Source organism: Sorex fumeus, unplaced genomic scaffold (assembly GCF_029834395.1).
Source record: "Sorex fumeus unplaced genomic scaffold, SorFum_2.1 ptg000122l, whole genome shotgun sequence".
NCBI classification, from domain to species: domain Eukaryota; kingdom Metazoa; phylum Chordata; class Mammalia; order Eulipotyphla; family Soricidae; genus Sorex; species Sorex fumeus.
The window spans coordinates 10,354,226-10,374,322 of NW_026606179.1; the positions used below are offsets into that span (position 1 = coordinate 10,354,226).

Below are 20,097 nucleotides of genomic sequence, written 5' to 3' on the forward strand. Positions count from 1 at the left end.
TTGCTCCTGCATCCTCCCCGCCCCGCACAGACGCAGCCATGGCCACCGCACTGCCCTGGATGTTAGGCGTCCTGACCACCAGCCTGGCTCTGGGGCTGACGGGTAAGTAGGCCCCTTGGAGCAGCCCAAGATACTCCAGTGCCCATCAGGGACCCGGGAATCCCTGAGACAGGCAGTGCCCATCAGGGACCCCGGGCATCCCGGAGACACTGCAGTGCCCATCAGAGACCCGGGCATCCCCGAAACATGCAGTGCCCATCAGGGACCCTGGGAGAACCGACAGGAGTCCCAGACGCAGGAGTGTGAGTCTGTGTGTGTACTTGTATGATTATGTGTGGCTGTGTGATTGTGTATTGTAGTATGTGGTTGTATGTGACTCTGTGTGTAATTGGGTATGATTTTATGTGGCTGTGTGAGTATGTGTAGCTGTGTTTGTGGTTGTTTGTGGTTGTGTGCAGTTGTGTGTGGCTCTGCTTATAGTTGTATGTGACCATGTGTGGTTGTGTGTGGCTGTGGCTGTGCTTGTGTGTGTTATATATCCTTGTCCCCTAGTGAGTGACCCTCTGTAATAACGTGGCTGGGTGTTGGTTGCTTGAGACTGTCTAATGGTTTGTGCTGTGACACCCTCTATGTGTGTCTGCTGACCTCTGGGAGTCGCATCCTGTTTCACAGGATTGAGTGGAACAAAAGGGCTCGTTGTGGTGAACATTGTGGCTGGGTGACCACTGGGGGTCATATGCAAGCAGCGAATGGATGACCTGTGGGGCCCGTGTGACCACTAGAGGCTATGTCCAGGTGGTTGGCTGGAACGCCACATAATGGGCAGCTGGTGCGCTGTCCCTAGCCTGCGGGAGGGAGCGAGTGTGGAGACAGTGGCTGTGTGAAGGCGGGTGACCCAGGTGGGTGATCCCGCCTCTTGCCAGGCTCACGCGGCCTGATGCCCACACATGTGTGCATGAGGCAGTGCCTGCGGCTACCGCGAGTATTTGCAGCTGTGGAGCCCCAGTACTGTGTGTGTGCTGGTCTGTGGCAACCCATGTGGGCGCATAGCCCCCAAGGGGGCAGCACAGAGGAAAGCGGTGGGGAGGGGGGCTGGGGGCTGCTCGAGGGTCTGTCTGTCCGTGGTCTGAGTGCCTGACGTGGGAGCCAGGTAGCACTCTGCTGGAGAGTTCACTGGGCTCTGGCCTGGTTCTCCCCAGGCCCCAACTCTCACTCCACCTCATTTCCTCAAAGGCAGGATCTCCACTGAAGTCGGGGTCCCTGGGCCCGCGGCTCCTCCCTTTAGAGCCCCTCTCTGTGATCTGAACAGGCCCTCAGGCTCCCCTGTTGTCCGTTCCTGGACCCTCCCCTAAAATCACGGCTCATGGTGTGGATGGAGCAGCTAAGCCGCCATCCACACCTCCCAAGTGGACTCCAAGTCCCCCCACCCTACCCCCGTCTCAGGTCCCACCCCCTCATCATTGCCCCTCCCCCACGTGCTGGCTCCGCTCCAGTGGCTGCCCACTAATAGACATCCTGAGGTCCCTTTAGTCCAGTATCACGACCACATGCTGGCTCCGCTCCAGTGGCTGCCCACTAATAGACATCCTGAGGTCCCTTTAGTCCAGTATCACGACCCGAACCTGAAGAACTAAGCCTCCACCGCGCTTCAGCCACTCCATGCTGATTGGCCAGGGCCCAACCTGGCCCCGCCTCCTGAAGCCCTGGCCCTGCCCCCCCAGATTCCGAGCCAATCAGCACTCAGGCATCCTCCAGCTGGCCCTGCTCCTGACCCAAGCCCCACTCACCTTTTAAAATCCCAGAGCCCTTTCCTGCGAATGTTGCCTCATCCTGCAACTACCCCTCTGTCAATGGGCCTTCTTGGAGCACCCAGAATCTTGCCGCTGGGACCAGGGAGGACACCCGGTCGGACAGCAACCGCATCATGAATGGGAAGAACTGCACCGAGAACGCCCAGCCATGGCAGGGCGCCCTGCTGCTGAAGTCCAACACGCTCTACTGCGGGGCTGTGTTGGTGGATCCTCAGTGGCTACTCACTGCGGCGCACTGCCACAAGCAGTGAGTGGAAGCTATCAGGGGCGCTGTGCGGGCTGCAGAATGGGGTGTGACCCAGGGGTGGGCAGGACCAGGAAACAGATGCGGGATGGAAGACGGAGTGGGTTGGAGTTCGGCAGGGGATTGAAGGTGGCTGGATTTGGGCTTGGGCATGCAGGTGTTGATTTGAGTGAGGGGTTAGCGTTGGGTGTAAGGTTGGGTCTGAGTTGGGTGTGAGGTGGGCATCCCTCTGTGGATGGTTTGGGAGGCGGGGGTGGTGGAGTGGAGATAAAGACAAAGCTGGAGTAGAGTCGAGATTGGGAGTGGATACAGAAGTGCACACGGGGCTGGGATTAGAGTCATGGGTGGTGCTAGGGGTAGTTGGATTTGAACTTGACCTGGAGATGTTGGATTTGGGGTTGAAGGTTTGGGATTCGGAGCACATCTGTTGTTTTATATTGGGACATGGGATGGGTTTGGAGCTCTGATGGGGGATGGGGGGAAGGCACAGGGCCATGTGATGTTTGCACTGAGGCCGAGAGTGGGGCTGGGCTTGGATGGGATCAGGGCTGGTGCCAATCTGTACCACTAACTTCTTCAGATTTGTTAAAATCCGCCTTGGCCACTATTCCCTGTCCTCCGCCTATGAATCTGGGCAGCAGCTGTTCCAGGGGATCAAATCCATCCCCCACCCCGGCTATAAGCACCCTGGCCATTCCAATGACCTCATGCTCATCAAACTGAATAAAAGAATCGTTGTAAGTGACTCTGTCAAACCCATCCACATCGCCACCCAGTGTCCCTCCGCTGGAACCAACTGCGAAGTGTCGGGCTGGGGAACAACCACCAGTCCCCAGGGTGAGTCTCTGTCCACAGCTGCCTCCTGGCCCCCCCATCTCTGCCTCTCAGCATTCCGCCCTGGGTCACTCACTCTTCTCTACACATCTCTCTTTGACAGTGAGCTTCCCCAACGTCCTCCAGTGCTTGAATGTCACCGTGCTAAGTCAGGACAAATGCAATTCGGCCTACCCAGGACAGATAGATGCCACCATGTTCTGTGCAGGCGATGAAGCAGGCAGAGATTCTTGCCAGGTAAGACTCGCTATCTCAGCTTCAGGGCAAACAGCCTCGGTGGCAGCTATGACACTGGGAACTTTGCTAAGAGCCACCAAATGCCAGGTCCATGAAGAGCCCTGTTTTCTTGGAGTTCCTGCTTTGGAGCACTGCTACCCACAGATACGTCATGTCTTGCTAAATTTCCTAGTAGAAACTTTTTAGAAAGGAAGAAAAGGAAAAGGTGGGATGGAAGTGATAGTATAGTGGGTAAAGAATTTGGCATTTGCCTTGCACGTGGTTGACTCAGGGTCCATCCTCAGCATCCCAGATGGTCCCGCAAGCACTTCCAGGAGTAAACCCTGAGCATTGCCAGGCATGACCCAAAAAGCCAAAAAAGAAAAAGGAAGGGCGAGGGAGGGAGAGAGAGAGAATGGGGGGGGCAACAGGTGAAATAAACCCAGGCTTTGGTGTTTTGGAGGGGATTGTCAGGCTTTGGTTTTGGAGGGGATTGTTGCCTGGTGGATTCGTTGGTTTTGTGTCACACCCAGTAATGCTTGGGGGCTACTTCTGGTATTCAAGGGTCACTCACTGTTGCTACAGATGTTGTACTGGATATTTTTTTAATGAAGCACACTGAGACCATCCATACTAAGGGAACAAGGAGGGCTTAATTACACCTGCTGGTCAAACTGGTGGGTCAAGGCTAGATCAACACCTGAAGCCTTAGCCCAAGCTCAGGGCTTCCCGAGCATGTTTCTAGTGGGCATCACTGTAATGCACCATTCCTTTGTTTTGTGCTCACACCCTGTGGGGGCGTAGGCAAGAATGATTCCTGATCAGTCTGGTGACAGTTTCCTAAAATCAGCATTGTTTTCATGTGGAACAGAGAAATTCATCCCAAGTGCAAATAAGGTGGCACCTTTAAAAAAAAAAAAACTTTCCACTCATAAGCAAAAGTTATCTCCTTAAAGTACATTGTATTTTTTTCTTTTTGGGTCACACCCGGCGATGTACAGGGGTTACTCCTGGCTCCCTATTCAGGATTACCTCTGGCGGTGCTCAGAGGACCATATAAGATGCTGGGAATCAAACCCGGGTCAGCCGTGTGCAAGGCAAACGCCCTACCACTGTGCTATTGCTCCGGCCCCAAAGTACATTCTTTAAGTCAATTATAAAAGCAAATATAGGGGGCTGGAGTGTTAATGCAGTGGGGAGGGCTTTTGCCTTGAATGTGGCTGACCCGGGTTCGATCCCCGGTATCCTGTATGGTTCTCCTGCACACTGCTAGGAGTAATTCCTGAGTGCAGCGCCAGGAGTACCTCTGAGCATCGCTGGGTGTGGCTTCCCAAAAGACCATAAAACCAAGTATAATAAATTTCCATTATATTTATTATATATAATATATATATAAGGGCTGGAGTAATAGCACAGCGGGTAGGGCGTTTGCCTTGCATGCAGCCGACCTGGGTTTGATTCCTCCATCCCTCTCGGAGAGCCCGGCAAGCTACCAAGAGTATCCTGCCCACATGGTAGAGCCTGGCAAGCTCCCCGTGGTGTATTCAATATGCCAAAAACAGTAACAACAAGTCTCACAATGGAGACATTACTGGTGCCAGCTTGAACAAATTGATATATATTTTTCCCCCTACGGAAAAAAATATATATATATTTCCATAAGGGAAAAAATATATATATATACCGAACTGAACTCAGGCACTGAACTCCTCCTGAGTGTGACGCTGGTTCTCTCGCTGTCTGCGTCATCATCCAGACCCCCAGTAAACTGTTTGAGGGACATGGCAGGGCTGGAGAGATGACACAGAGGTTAAGGTGCTGGCCTTGCCCATGGCCACCCTGGAGTTCATCCTCGGCACCACTCATGGACCCCGAGCACTGCCTGGAGAGATCCCTGGGAGCACAGATTGCAGAGGCGGAAGAGTCACACATGGCACAGATAATTCTGGACTCTCTGGTGCAGACAGTCTCCATGTTCTTGGGGAATGCTGAGCTCCGTTGAGGGAGACTGAGCCCATTCACACCAGCACACCTGCACATGGTTTAATGAACACAGATGGCAGCGCTGGTGGCAGCTGGGAGGCTGAGGCTGCAGTGCCTCCACCTGGGCCGACCCCCAGGTCGCTGCACATTGTCCATGTTCCCATGATGCTGGCTGCCCTGTGCTGGGAGGTCACATAGCAGAGTCAGTTCCATCCTGATGACCCTGACCACCTGACTCCTCCCCACTGCCAAGTTTTGGGGTTTTTTATTATTATTATTATTATTATTATTATTATTATTATTATTATAAACCTGACAATTGCAGCAACTTCCCAGATTGCCCAGTTTCTAATCTGTCCCCACCAGTTCGGGGTGGAGTCCACACCAGGAGGACCCAGAGAGAAGGTGATCTAAAGGTGATCTGGGAACCAGGCGGAGCTGGGGATCAAGCCAGCTGACCCCCAAAGCCTGAACTCACAACTTCGGACTTTCTCTCTCTCTCTCCAGCCTTCTGTCCCTTTTTTGTCCTTTGGAGAGTGTTCAGAGTATGGCCATTAAAAGCAAGAAACAGGGCCGGAGCGATAGTACAGTATGGAGGGTGCTTTTCTTGCAGGCAGCAACCCAGGTTCGATCCCCAGCATCCCATATGGTTCCCTGAGTAGTGCCAGGAGTGATTCCTGAGTGCAGAGCCAGGAGTAACCCCTGAGCATCACCAGCTATGCCCCCCCTTACGGAAAAAAACAAAAGTAAAAAATAACCACTACAATAGCACAAATACCAACCGGATAGCAACCAAGTTTCCAGCTAATTGCAGGATGCTTGCAGGTTCTCGTGTACCTGCCCATGAACTCCACACGGGATTTCTAGCTCCATTTTATCACCAGCCGCTGAGGCTCGAGGCAGTTAGCTGCAGTCCTGGCAAATGATGTTCTGCCATGTTAAACCAAACATAATAATGGCAAAGTGGAGCCACCGGATTCACCCATCCAGACAGCCAAGCCCCTTTGCCCGGAAGCTGAGTCCTTGGGGTGCGGGAGTGGAGGCGGGGGGACGTTGAGAGGGGCAGACGCCTGTCTTCCGCCTCCTCAGAGCTGATGCCAGGGCTCCACGGCCACTCATTGTCTGCACGAACAGAACTAAGGAGTGACAAAGAACAGGACAGTACTTCTAGAAGGATACGGGGAGGGAGCGCTGGAAAATACAGGCCAGGACCCCCAAATTAGACCAAGATAGTGGGTCTCATCTAGACATCATTAGACATGCTGAAGTCTATTTGTAGGGAACGGCCACACCCAGTGGTATTCCTGGCTCTGTGCCCAGGGATCACTCACATCAGGGCTCTGGAGACCATACAGGGTGCTGGGAATCAAACCCAGGTTGGCCACATGCAGGCAAGCGACCTGCTGGCCACTCTGGCCCCAGCAATGCCAAAGACTTGGTTGCCTCACTGTGGCTGAGGGGTAAAGTGGTGACTGGCATTTAGTGGGTAAATGCCCAGGGACACTGCTCCACTTCTTGGGGGCCCCACAATGGCCCCCCACATGGAGTCATTCAACCCAATGTCAGACCCTTGCAGGGACTCCTTAACTGTCTCTCTACGGAAGAGAGGTATGAGAACAAGGGGAGTGGGGTCAGATGTGGGTGCGGAACCAGAGGGCATAGCTTGAGGAGGAGCCTTGGGAAGGGCAGAGGTCAGGGGCCAGGGTGGGGGGGGCAGGTGCAGTGCTAGTCTTCTCCCTCCGTACCTGCCTCCCCACCTTCCCCTTTCACACCCATGTCCCCATCTTGCCACCCCCATTCTCTGTTATCCCTCCCTCCACTCACCCCTACTTCCACTGTGACCCCCCCCACTCTGCAGGGTGATTCCGGGGGCCCCGTGGTCTGCAATGGCTCCCTCCAGGGCCTTGTGTCATGGGGAGACTTCCCATGTGGCAAGCCCAACAAGCCCGGCGTCTACACCAACCTCTGCCGCTTCACCAAATGGATCCAGGACACCATCCGCTCCAACTCGTGAGTCAACACTGGACCCAGCACCCTGATGTGGCATACCCTCCAGTTGCCCACCCTGACCCGCCCTCTGGATCCCCTCCTTGCCATCTCCTTCCTGAAGATGGTAGAGATACTCCTCTCCCCAGGAAGCCCCTTGAGTGTCCTAGAATTGGGCTCTGCATTCCTGCTCTGTCAACAGCAGGCTGAACTTGCCTCTCTAGCTGTCCTTGAAACAGTTTCTGAAATGGCTGGGGTGCAGTGCCCCCCACTCACCCCTGGGGCTCAGAGCCCACTCCCATCTCTGTAGCCACAACCCACATTTGGTCCTAGAAATAAAGAGTCTGAGAATAAGTTCCTGGTGACTCCTTCACTGCCTCTGACTGGCCAAGCATCTTTGAACAGAGACAGCTGATAGGGCTGGGAAGGACTTAGGGATGGCAGGTTGTTGACTCAGCTTCCATCCCAGCACCACACACTCCTCCAAGGGTGATCCCCAACCATGATGTGAGTAACCCTTTTTTTTTCTTTTTGGGTCACACCTGGCGATGCACAGGGGTTACTCCTAGCTCTGCACTCAGGAGTTACACCTGGCGGTGCCCAGGGGACCATATGGGATGCTGGGAATCGAACCCGGGTCGGCCATGCGCAAGGCAAACGCCCTACCCGCTGTGCTATTGCTCCAGCCCCGATGTGAGTAACCCTTGAGCCCAGCTGAGTGTGGTCCAAAAGAAGGAAGGGAGGAAGAAATAGAAAGGGAACACAAAAGAGAGGGAATGAGGAAGAAAGGGAGAGAGGGAAGGAGAGAAGGAAGCAAGGAACAAAGGAAGGAAAGAGGGAAGGAAGGGAGGGAGGGAACGAGGGAGGAGTACTTTTAGGGGGCAGTTTGGGTCATATCCAGTGATGCTCCAACTCAGGAGTGAGCCCTGGTGGTGCTTAGACCATATTTGATACCAGGGCTCCAACCTGGGTGTAGCACATTCGGGGAAAGCACCTTAGATCCTGTGCTAGTTCTTTGGCCTGTTTTTTTCTGTTTTGTTTGTTTTTCTTCTTTAGGGCCAGGGACTGAACCCAAGTTTCATGACTGCAAGGCCTGTGCTTCTTTACCACTGCATGGCCCCTGGAAACACTCTTATTTATTTATTTATTTATTTATTTATTTTTGGTGTTTTTGGGTCACTCCCGGCAATGCACAGGGGTTACTCCTGGCAGTGCTCAGGGGACCACATGGGATGCTGGGATTCGAACCTGGGTCGGTCGCATGCAAGGCCAATGCCCTATCCGCTGTACTATCGCTCTAGCCCTGGCAACACTCTTTTAAGGAAAGAAAATCTTTCCCCAGTGCTGGTCTCTTCCTCCTCCCCTGTCAGACACATGCCCATTGCAGCAGAGGAAGGGAAGCTGGGAGAATGTGAACACAGCACTTCCAGTCTCTGCTGTGGGGTGTAACCTCTGACAGAAAGGAAGCTGTGGAATAAGGGGGTGACAGGTGGCTCTTGTGGAGAAAGACAAGAGTGTTGGTACAGCAACCGTCCTCACCTTCCCTGTGGCCCACAGCAGTCTGAGGGGACACGGGGAAGGTGAGGGTGCCAAGGTGGGGATACTGGCTAGGCAATGATTCATGTGTTGCTCAACTGCAGGGAGGTGTGAGGAGTGCAGAGCAATTCCAGGCGCAGGTAAATTCACATTCAGAATAGCAATGAGGGATCTAGATCCGAGTGGAAGCCTTAGCTTAGGAGCAACCTTGAGCCTATTTTTCCAAAACTATGTTAATATCCTCTGGCAAAAATTCCGTTTTGATAAGGTTTGACTTATATACCAAGCGATAAAGATAAGGACAGCTCCAGGAAAAGGAAGCGAGGGCGCCAGTTCCGTTTCTCTGGACCTCACTTGCATCTCCCCAGGATGGGCTCAGGCCCAATAACTGTAGTCGGTCTCTCGAACCCAAGTCTGGGTGGGCTGGGGGCCAGGGAAATGCCCTACTCCGCGTGCTATGGTTCCTCTAAATTAAGAAAGCAGGCACAGCTCCAGAAACAATCAGTGCTGAATATCCCTCATTCTCATTGGCCAGATTGGGCTGTCCATCTTTCTCTAAACCAATCACAGTTGAGGTGGAAATGTGATTTGCTTGATACACAGGTTCCATTTCTTGAAACACCCACCGGCGTGTACAGTGAAGGGCGCAGGCTCAGATGGAGGGAATTTAGGATTCTCTTACCAAACATGCGAAGTACTGAGTAAACAGCCAATGGAGTCTACCCTTGGCATCCTTTCAGCAATATTTTAGGTGAACAATTCCTTGATAGAAGACATAGAATCAGCAAAGTCCACCTCTCGTCAGTTCTTAAATAAGAAGAATTTTGCAAACCAGATCAGAAACTCATAACCAGCATCCAAAGGGTGCTGGAGAACGTGGCCAGGGGACTGTCACTGTACCTCGTTGTGTGTGGTCACTTCTGTGATCTCCATTCACAAGTTTTGCCTATCTATCAACTTGGCACAAATCAATATGAATGTACATGCATAGAGTTCTAGAAATTAGATAATTGCCTATATAATCCTTATGTTGCATTTGGCTTATGTTTATGCTATTTCTTTAGTTTCTGTCTCTAGTTTCATTCTTTATGGGGGGAGTGGCGGGAGAGTGCTCAAGGTTCACTCCTGGATCCGTGCTCAGAGATCACTCCTGGCACCATCTATGGTGCCAGGGTTGGTCCACATGTGGTGCCACGGATTGAACTGGGGCAGGCCACACGCAAGGCAAGAGCTCTACCCTCTGCACTACCTCTCCTGCCCTCTAGTTTCATTCTTTTTTTTTTTTTATGTAGGAGTACTGCTATTTATTCAGCCACTGATTAGGATGATTGAATTGGACATGAATTCCACCTTACTTTTTTTTTCATTTTGTATAATTTTATTTATTGAATCACCGTGAAAGCAGTTACAAAGCTTTCGGGTTTAAGTCTCAGTCATAAAATGAAACACCTGTACCTTCACCAGTGTCTATTCTCCACCACCAAAAACCCCAGTATATCCCCATCCCGCACCCTCCCCCTACTGGTGGGGCAGATGATTTACACATTTCTCTCTCTATACTTTGATTACACTCAATATTTTGACACCAGACCCACCATTATTATTTGGGATTTTACCCCAACACTCAGATCTGCCGAAAAGGCAATAGTAGACAATTTGTTTTCTATTGCTGGTTATGAATAACATATGATGTCATGTGGCTGCAGTAGTGGCCGTGCAATTTTGAAATTCTGAAATTTTAACAATTAAATCTGGAGGGATTTCTGCCAAAACCTGCTGGGTTCTGATATTTGTTCCTGATTTTCTGGGATCATGGCGTTAAGCAGCTTGATCAGGAGTCAGAGAGGCCGTTCATGGGTGGCGACTCAGGGTCTTGTTGGGATGGGGAGGAAAGGACTGGTTCCACCCCCATCCCGTGAGGCCCCACGTGTCTCATCAATGCGGGCCCAAACCTGACTGTCCAGTGACCTCTGGAGGATGGCAGCCACTGGGCCGCCAGGGGGAACAGGCCAAGGCACAAAGCCTATTCCCACCTGGGGTGGCCCAAAGCTGGTAACCTACTGAAGGGACCGGACGCATTTCTGCCAAAAGCCGCTGGGTTCCGAGATTTGTTTCTGACTCTCTGGGATCATGGTCTAGTTTCATTCTTGACTGAAAATTTAACCATTTTATTCTATTGGGGGGGGGGGGGCAAATGCACATCCAGTGATGCTCAAGGATCACTCCTGGCAGACTCAGGGGGGATGTATGCAGTGCTGGGGCTCAAATCCAAGTTGGCCACGTGCAAGGCAAGTGCCATCCCCCACTGGACTGTCTGTCCAGTAATTTCAAAGGTAATGTGCCGATGTCATGTTTGCTAGCTGAGGAGGAGAATCCAGATTGAATCCCACCCGCCCCATTCCTTGCTTTTTCCTCTGCATGGCAGAGTGCTGGTGACTACGCTCAGGTTTCAACTCAGAGGTGAACAGGAAATGAGAGGGCAGCTGGCACCAGAAGGACCAGATTACTTCCCTGCATTGTGTAGCTGTCAGATTCAACACAAGGCAAACTGGGCAAAACTGAGCTGTCGCCATCCTTGCCTCCACTAGAAAGATTGCTCAGGCCCATGCCCAACGTGGATGAAAAGCCATCCACCAGGGGCCGGAGAGTGCTCAGGGTGCAAGTATAGAGTCACAGAAAAGCAAGTTTTTGGAAGCTAAACAGCAAAGCTCAAACATTGTGCAGGTTTCTCTGGGCAGGTGAGACTTTCCCTGTTTGGATGAGGATGTGCATTTCCCAGTTCTGTCCCTGAACCAGGAAAGGAACAGAGATTGCTCCAATTAAGGGTGGGGAATTGTTTTCTGGAGGGTGATGTAAGAGGTAAGGAGCACACAGATTGGCAAAGAAATAAGCTTCTTGCTCCACGAGTATTGAGACATGCAGTGAGGCTAATAGGAATGTGTTTTTTCAGTGCAAAAGCAAATCAGTGCCTCTGTGAGAGAAGAGAGCTCAGAAAGAGACCAGTGGGAGCTCTATGTTTTGTTAAATCGCATTACACTACACTGCATTTTGTTATACTGCCCTCTATACTGTATAGCATTGCATTGTACATGGGGAATTGTAAACTAGGATGAATTGTAGACCCAGAACAATGGGTGGAAGGTGGAATGCTCAGTACACAATCTCAGAAAGCCCAGCTTACTGTGATGAGCCAAAGAACCCTTGATCCCCATGTCACACACACACACACACACACACACACACACACACACTCAGCTGGGTCCCAGAAGCACTGGAGAAAAATATGTAAAAAGACCTTTAGAAAATGATTAGAAGGGGCTGGAACAATAGGACAGTGGATAGGGCATTGCCTTGCATGCCACCGACCCAGGTTCAATCCTTAGCACTCTATATGGTTCCCTGAGCCTTGTCAGAAGTGATCCCTGAGTGCAGAGCCAGGAGTAAGCCTTGAGCACAGTTGAGAGTGACACCTCTCCCAATCCCCTGACAAAATAAAAAAGAAAAAGGACTAGAAGGAAAAAATCAAGAATACCTGAGTTCCTGGGAGGCTTTCTTAAGATTTCAAAAGCACAGATCAAAGGACTAAAAGTGACTTTATTTCAAAACTAAGAGCTGGGAACTTTGTTTTTGTGTCACATCCAAAGGTGTTTAGGGGCTACTCCCAGCTAAGTGCTCGGGGTCACTCCCAGCAATGCTCAGGGGGCCAAGTGCTACAGATGGGTTTGGGAAGAGAACCAGGGCTCCCCCATACGAAGCATGAGTCCATTGAGGAAAGTAAAATGAGGGGTCCCGTGTGAGCTCAGTGGTAAAGCACTTGCCTCACAGGTGTGAGAGCCTGGATTCAATCCTGGCACCACAAAATAAATAAACCAAGGCCAGTCAGATGAATGGTGAACTGGAATCTACCCAGAGGTTATTTATAATGTCCAACAGGGACATGCCAGAAACAGGTGTCGATGAGCAAGATAAATAGTGGCACCTTTCTGGGATCTGAGGAGGCAACTGGGAAAAGCAAAACCCTACCTGTTGCGCACAAACCCAGAGGGGAAGGCGAACTCCCTGCAAAGACACAGGAGACACAGGAAGGAGAAGTTTCTCATGGCAGCCATGAAGCTGGAGAGAGCAGAGAGCGTGTGTGGCCCCACAAGGGAGGGTGGGGGCCAAGAGGGGGCTGTTATGTCCCGGAAAGGGAGTTTAGTTCGCACATTGAACAAACCAGACTCGAGGCTGCAATGCAAGGCCCCTTTATCGCTAGCTTGAGCTGGGCCCCAAGTCTCATCTAACGCAGTGGAGTCTTGACAAGGACCCCGACTCTGAATTCTAAGCAGTTTATAGAGGGTTTGGTTACATAACAGCATTTTTTCTAGGAACTGGCAATATGTTTCCAATTCTTGGTCCCTGTCCGGTCCCGTGACTCAACTCCCTCTGCCTTCTCTGCTTGGCTGGGCACCACTACTCCAATAGACTGTTGCCACGGGGCAATTTATCTGCCCAGGGTAATATTGTTCTCTGAGAAGTCGGAACTTAGGCCTGCTGAGTTTCGGTCTTAAAGTGGAGCCTGTCATGGCTCCACTTAAGCCTCCCAGGGCATGTCCTGAGATGGGGTCGGGTGCATTTCCTTCTGCGAGGTGGTCCTCACCTGTGGGCGTGTGATTTCTCTCCTGGCTACACATCCCCCAGGAAATTCTCACACCCTACCAGTGCCAACGTATGGCAGGCTCCTGGCACTACTCTGGTGGTGGTGGTGGTGGTGAGTCGGCGACCGACTCATGTTCATGCTTGAGGGTCTCTGCAGAGACTGTTGATCCAGAGCAGCTGTGGGCATGGAGCTAAGGTGGGAAAGTGACGGTGTAGCTCTGTGTTCCAGACATAGGGACGGGGCCAGAGAGCGGGCACAGGAAATGAGGCTCTTGCCTTGCATTCAGACGACTCTGATTCGATCCCTGGGACCACACAGGACCTCCTGAGCACCACCAGGTGTGGCCCCCAAAACCCAAAAGCAAAATAAAACAAAAATCCCACAATTAAAACCAGATGAGAGGGCTGGAGCGCTAGGACTGCAGGGAGGGCATATGCACGTTTGCCTTGCACACGGTTGACTCAGGTTCGATTCCTAGCATCCCATATGGTCCCCATGAGCACTGCCAGATGTAATTCCTGAGTGCAGAGCCAGGAGTAACCCCTGTACATTGCCAGGTGTGACCCAAAAAAGCAAATAAATAAATAAATAAAACCAGATGAGGTTGGCGGTTTCCCGCAGAGCATGGGGGTTGGGTGGATGAGGCAGGTATCAGGGATCAACTGTGTGGTAACAGAGAACAGAGACTTGGTGATAAGCATGAGGTGGGGCATAGAGGTGCTGAATTACCACACTGCACCCCAGAAATGTAGACAATCTTAGAAACTGATGTCACATCAACAAAAGAAATTTATTTTATTGGTTGAGAAGCTAACAGGGCTGAATGCAGGTTTTGCACACAACAGTCTTGGGTTGGACCTCCAACACTGCATGGTCCCCCGAGCACTACCATGAGTGACCCCCAAGCACTGAGCTTAGGAGTAGCCCCTGAACACCACTGGATGTGGTCCCAAAACAACAAAACAGAAAACCCCAACAGCCCCCAATTTTTTCTTCTTCTATTTAAATTTAAAAAAAATAATTATAAGGGCTGGAGCGATAGCACAGCGGGTAGGGCGTTTGCCTTGCACGCGGCCGACCCAGGTTCGATTCCCAGCATCCCATATGGCCCCCCAAGCACCACCAGGAGTAATTCCTGAGTGCAGAGCCAGGAGTAACCCCTGAGCATCGCTGGGTGTGACCCAAAAAGCAAAAAAAAATTTAAATCACTGTGAATTATAAAGTTATTCCAGAGGTCAAAGTGTATAGTGGGGAGGACCTTTCCCTTGCACATGGTTGCTCTGAACTCGATCCCCAGCATCTCCCAAGTCACTGCCAGAAGTAATTCCTGAGTGCAGAGCCAGAAGTAACCCCTGAGCATCACCAGATGTGACCAAAAAAAAAAAAAGTCGCTCTTGTTTGGGTTTCAGGAGCACAGAGTTTCAACACCAATTCCTTCATCAGTGTCCATCAAAATTCTATTTTTGTGTGTCTTTTTTTTTCTGGAAGGTCACATCCAATGGTGCTCAGGTCCCAAAGCTGGAGCTCCCACAAAGGAAGCATGTGTTCAGCCCACTGAGCTCCCTTACCAGCCCCTAAAATTTTCATTTAATAAAAGAAATCAAGGCCAAGAGACAGAGCACAGTGGGTAGGCACAAAGCTCCGAAGCCACCATGGTTCCCAGAGCACTGCCAGGAGTGACCCCTGAGCACAGAGCCAGATTAAACCCTGAGGACTGCCAGGTGTGTCCCCTAAACAAAACAAAACAAACAAAAATGGAATCAACACAATGTGAGAACTGAGCTACAGAAATGAGCTTACATGGGCAGGCGGTGGGGATGGGGGGTGGGGGGAGTCGGGGGGACCTGAGACTTTGGTGCAGGGTGCAGTGTTGGAACTTGGTATGCATGAAACCCTATCATTGACTATAATGTCAATCAATTTGCTTCAAATAAAAAACAATAATACGCAATACAAATGAGGAAAAAAGCAATGGGGCCAGAGTGGTAGTACAGTGGGTAGGGTGTTTGCCATGCCCTACATTTCTACATCCATCCCCACACCCTATATGGTCCCCAGAGCCCACCAGGAGTGATCCCTGTGTGTAGAGCCAGGAGTGAGCCCTGAGCACAGCCGGTGTGGCCCCCCGCCAAAACAAAAAATAACAACCAAAAAGAGTCAACACTGCCTAGTCTATGCACTCAATGACACTCAATGCAAGTTAACTTTTTGATCATCGTCCAAAAGATTTCTAAAAATAATTTTTAAAAAATAGCACAGGGATGTTTGAAGTGACTAGGAATAAAATAATGTGCAATCCAAGACCGATGACATCAGTCAAAGGTGGTGCGTGCTCCAAAGAGCCACACCCAGGTTTTGTAAGCGGGAAGAAGAGACTTGAGCAGGGAGGGAGGCTTGAAGCCTCCAGCTCCTACTGGAGCGAGGCTACCCCGGTGGGTTGGGAGCCTGCACCCCATTTTATGGGTTCCCGCCACCTTCTGACACTGTCTTACACCCGGGACTGGTGAAATCGAACGCTTGCTCTAATCCAGTGTGGTTGAGTCACCACCCCCCCCACCCAGAAATGCCCAGAATTGGTTCAGAATTTCCGAGAGCACCCTACCCCTCGCCCCTCGCCCCCCGCCCCGGGCGCCTCCCCACCACGCCGCCCCATCCCTGCCCCCTGCAAGGACTCAAGGCTGAAAGTGTCCTGGGTGTGACGCCAGAGCTGGTCTGTCCTGCGTCCACTGCCCTCGCTAGGGGGATTGGCTGGAAGCCGAGGTCAGGGCGTGGGCCGGAGGCATTCCACGTGCATTGCGCTCCTGATAAACATCTCATTGCGGGACCTTTGTCAGTAAGAATGACGGCCGTGTTGACACTGACACCTGTCACGTGCCGCACGCCTTGCTCCACTCAGGACAGCTGTGAGTGTGAGTGTGTGGAGAGGTGACCCTACATGTCAGGGAGTGCGGGGGGGGGGGCGGGGGGGAGGGGAGAGGATCCCAGTCGTTTTCTGCAGCTGGTACTGAGCCAGGATGTGAACCCAGGCAAGGTGAGTCCTGAGCTTCTGCCCAAACCACAATGCACTCCAGTCAAGGAAAGCAAACGCCTAGAGCTAGGAGTTAGAAGAGCGGTTGCGGGGGCGGAGGAAGACAGGGCAGAGGGGGAGGAGAAGAGGTACTTGTTAAATAGACCGGAGCGCCAGTCCAGCACGGAAGGAGCTGGCCTTGGAGAGGCCAACCCCAGTCGATCCCCAACACCACCGCCCGGCGTCGCGCCTGAGCGCAGAGCTAGTGGAGCTTCCCTGAGCACTGCCGGGTGTGGTGGCCCCAAACCGAAGATAAATAAACATTTCAAAGGGACCGGAGAGATAGCACACTGAGCCTGGCAAGCGGCCGACTCCCGCATCATATATGATTTTCCCCTGCAGCATTACCTCTAAGGCAGAACCAGGAGTAAACCCTGAGCCCCTGAGCACTGCTACTGTGGTGGGAGGGAGGGAGGGAGGGAGGGAGGGAGGGAGGAAGGAAGGAAGGAAGGAAGGAAGGAAGGAAGGAAGGAAGGAAGGAAGGAAGGAAGGAAGGAGAGGAGAGCGGGGGAGAGAGGGAGAGAGGGAGGGAGGAGAGATGGAGAGGGACAGAGGGAGAGGGAGAGACGGGGGGGGCGGGGGCGGGGGCGAGGGGAGAAAGATCCTGGACCCCAGTGTAAGATGCTTTCTTCCCAGCACCCAGGAAAAACTGAGAATCCACCGCTTGCTCTGCAGCGTCACCTGGAGGCCCTTGGAAGAATTGTCCTGGGAAAGCCGTGGGCGGGGCTCGCCGCCCTGGGGACCAGCTCCTGGACTAGTCTAACCGGGGGGCCTGATTCTTTTTTGTTCCGTTGGTTTTGGTCACGTCCGGCGATGCTCAGGGCTGACTCCTGGCTCTGCACTCAGGAATCACTCCTAGTGGTGCTCAGGGAACCATATGGGATGCCAGGGATCAAACCTGGTTGGCTGCATGCAAGTTAGCTGTGCTATCCACCGGGCGGCCCCTTTTGGAGGATGGTGGGAAGGCGGGAGGGGAGGGAGGCGCATACTCTGCACCTCTCTGCACTTGTGACACTCGCTGATATCTCGTGCTCAGCGTCTGGCCTTGAGCTGGGCATGGCTAGAATGCCAATCAGGACACGTAAAGAGCTCCTCTGGGGCGAGAGAGGTAAGATAGGGAATGGGGGGAGGGGGTGCTCCTCTTGCACGCAGCTGACCCAGGTTTTGTTTGCCCTGAGCACCACCACAAGTAAACTCCATGCAGTGAGCTGGGAAATGCCCTTGACCATAGTCGGCTGTCTCTACAGTGAGCAGGTAATTTGGAGAGTTGAGGATACTTGTGAAGGGACTTACTTTCTTGCACCAATGTTTGACGTTTTAGGACCAGACAGGGAACTCCGTGGCCAGGAGTAAGCAGGAGGTCCACCAGCACAGCCAGGAGTGATCCCCATGGCAGTAGGGAGTAGCCCCTGGGCTAAAACCAACCAACCAAGCAAAAACCAAACAAACTTGGAAGTTTAAGGCTTAGAAGAAAATTTCATGTGGTTTTAAATACTTAATATTCAAAACTCCTTCGATCACAGTTTGTTAATCTCTGTACTTTTACTACATGTCTGAAAACTGATTGGATAATAAATAATCTTTTTCTTCTCCTGTTTAAATTGATGTAGCTTTTTTTGTATTTCCTTAGATGTTTCATGTAAATAACTCTTCAGTTGCAGGAGTCTTCCTATTGTTTTTTTGAGTGCCACCTCCAATGGTGCTGAGGAAGGGCATGCTATTCAACCTCCCGGGCAGGTTCAGTGCTGGGGTGCCAGGAATTGAACCCAGACATTTGCACTTGCAAGCCACACCCTTGGCTCCTTTTTCTCTCAAGTCTAGATGATTTTATTTTAAATAATAATTTAGGGTCCAAATCATAGAGTGTTAAAAAAAATTTACCAAGAGCTAACGGTTTAGGCAGAAAAGTCAATTTATTAAAAGAAAGTCCACTGGTCTGATGAAACAGCTGATACCTTCAGAGAGAGACCCATCTCATGTTTTTTAGGGGATGCTTTTGATGTGGGCTGTGTGAGGCAGGAAACTTCTTCACTCCGTAATTAGTCCTGGGAGGGCTGAGCAGGAAGCATGTACACAACTTTGAGGGGGAAAGTAAGTTGTCTATCAAATATTCTAAGCCAGGCACATGAAAAGGATATAGACATGTAATTTGAATCCACTGCAAAGTGTTCTGAGCCAATCATATAAAAATGATAAAATAATTTTAGCCTCTCCCTGATGTGCTCAATTCTAGGAATTTAGGAGGCAAAGGCACAGAATATATTTATGTCTCTCTGGGCCAAACTAATGAAGCATGGGTGCCTAGGCCAGTGCTGGAACTGGGGGGCAGAATGGAGCAGTGGTGTGGTCTCCAGGAGCTCCTGGGAACAGTCTCAGCCTACCAGGCCTGTGAAATGGGACTTTAGCTGGCAGCTTATTTTTTTGCCACACCTGATGATGCTCAGGGGTTGCTCCTGGCTCTGCATTCAAGAATCATTACTGGCAGTGCTCTGGGGACCATATGCCATGCCAGAGATTGAACCTGGGGTCGACTGAACCTGGGGTCGACTGTGTGCAAGGCAGGCACCCTACCCGCTGTACCTGAAAGGTCTGAGACAGGTCGGGGAAAGGAAGAAACAATCCAAGAGGAGGATTAGGCCCAAACAGGGTTTATTGGAAAAGAGGGTGCTCCCGGGCAGACCCCACAAGCCTCCAGAGAGGCTAATCAAGATCATAGGCACCTGTGTTTTAGGTGTGTTTACACGGATGTAAAGGAACCTGGAGACTTGAGGGATGCACGGCTGACTTAGAACCAGGTTCTGTTTCTGTTGGTTTTATGGAACTGCATATGCAGGTTTCAAAGTGTCTATCTCTGGGCCAACCTAACAGTACCATTGCTCCCACCCCCAGATGGGAACTTTACTAGGTCACTTATTTAAATGTACTAATTAATAATTTGTTTTCTTTCCATGTTTTCTTGTTTTCTGGTTGATTTTTGTCATTTCAGGGTGTGGGGCATTTTATTTGTTTTTGCTTTTTTGTAAGTTACTTCAACATAATGTAGAATTCCATTTAATAAAGAAGCCAGTTTAAAAAAAAACCCTGGCATAGATATGTGCTTTGCAACTGAATCCTACATATATATTTATATGAACTAAGGGTTTTGCCGCGTCGGGCGCTGCGGGGCCGAGCCAGGGGAGGGCCGTCAGGGTGAAATCAGCACTCGAGTCACACAGGGCTCTGTCATTCAGGAGATGGCATGAATGAGTGCGTTTATTCAGAGCATAGGTACAGACTTAAGTATGTTTCCACAGCCCACCCAAAAGAAAAGAAAGGGGATGGGACATGGGAAAGTGGATGGGACAATGAGCAGAGCCATGCACCATTGGTCAGCCACCTGGTGACCCTTTCGACCTAATGCTACCGGTCGGAGCGGCCTGCTTTGTCACAGTTTTGACATATCCATAGACTGTGTGGTTCCTCATACATCATTTACAAATCATTTACGAGGGTGCATTTTCCCCAAACTGAAACCTCCTGTACTGGGAAGCTGCCCAGCTTTGAGCAGGACAAAGGGGGAATGAAAAATCAAGCATTCTTTTACTTGGTCAGTAGGCAACATCTCACCCCTTTTTTCCAATTATGGCACGCCAGGACCCCTGTCTTAGGTCGTCCGTCGCCCCGCCGTGGTACCCGTCATTGGGGAGAATGCTTTAGCCCCTGTCTTAGGTGTGCGCGGCGGTGACAGAAGTTGCCCGTCATTGGGTATCCTGGGCAAGGGCATACTTCCTTAACCGTGAGG

General features: G+C 51.3%; 1 protein-coding gene across 1 annotated transcript; it reads left to right on the forward strand.

Annotated features, from left to right (window-relative positions):
• Nucleotides 1-38: 38 nt before the first annotated feature.
• On the forward strand, nucleotides 39-7,102 carry KLK5 (kallikrein related peptidase 5). Its single transcript, XM_056135602.1, has 5 exons — nucleotides 39-102; nucleotides 1,803-2,058; nucleotides 2,636-2,892; nucleotides 2,993-3,126; nucleotides 6,947-7,102. Exons 1-5 carry the CDS (start codon nucleotides 39-41, stop codon nucleotides 7,100-7,102), a joined length of 867 nt encoding a protein of 288 aa, XP_055991577.1.
• Nucleotides 7,103-20,097: the final 12,995 nt, after the last annotated feature.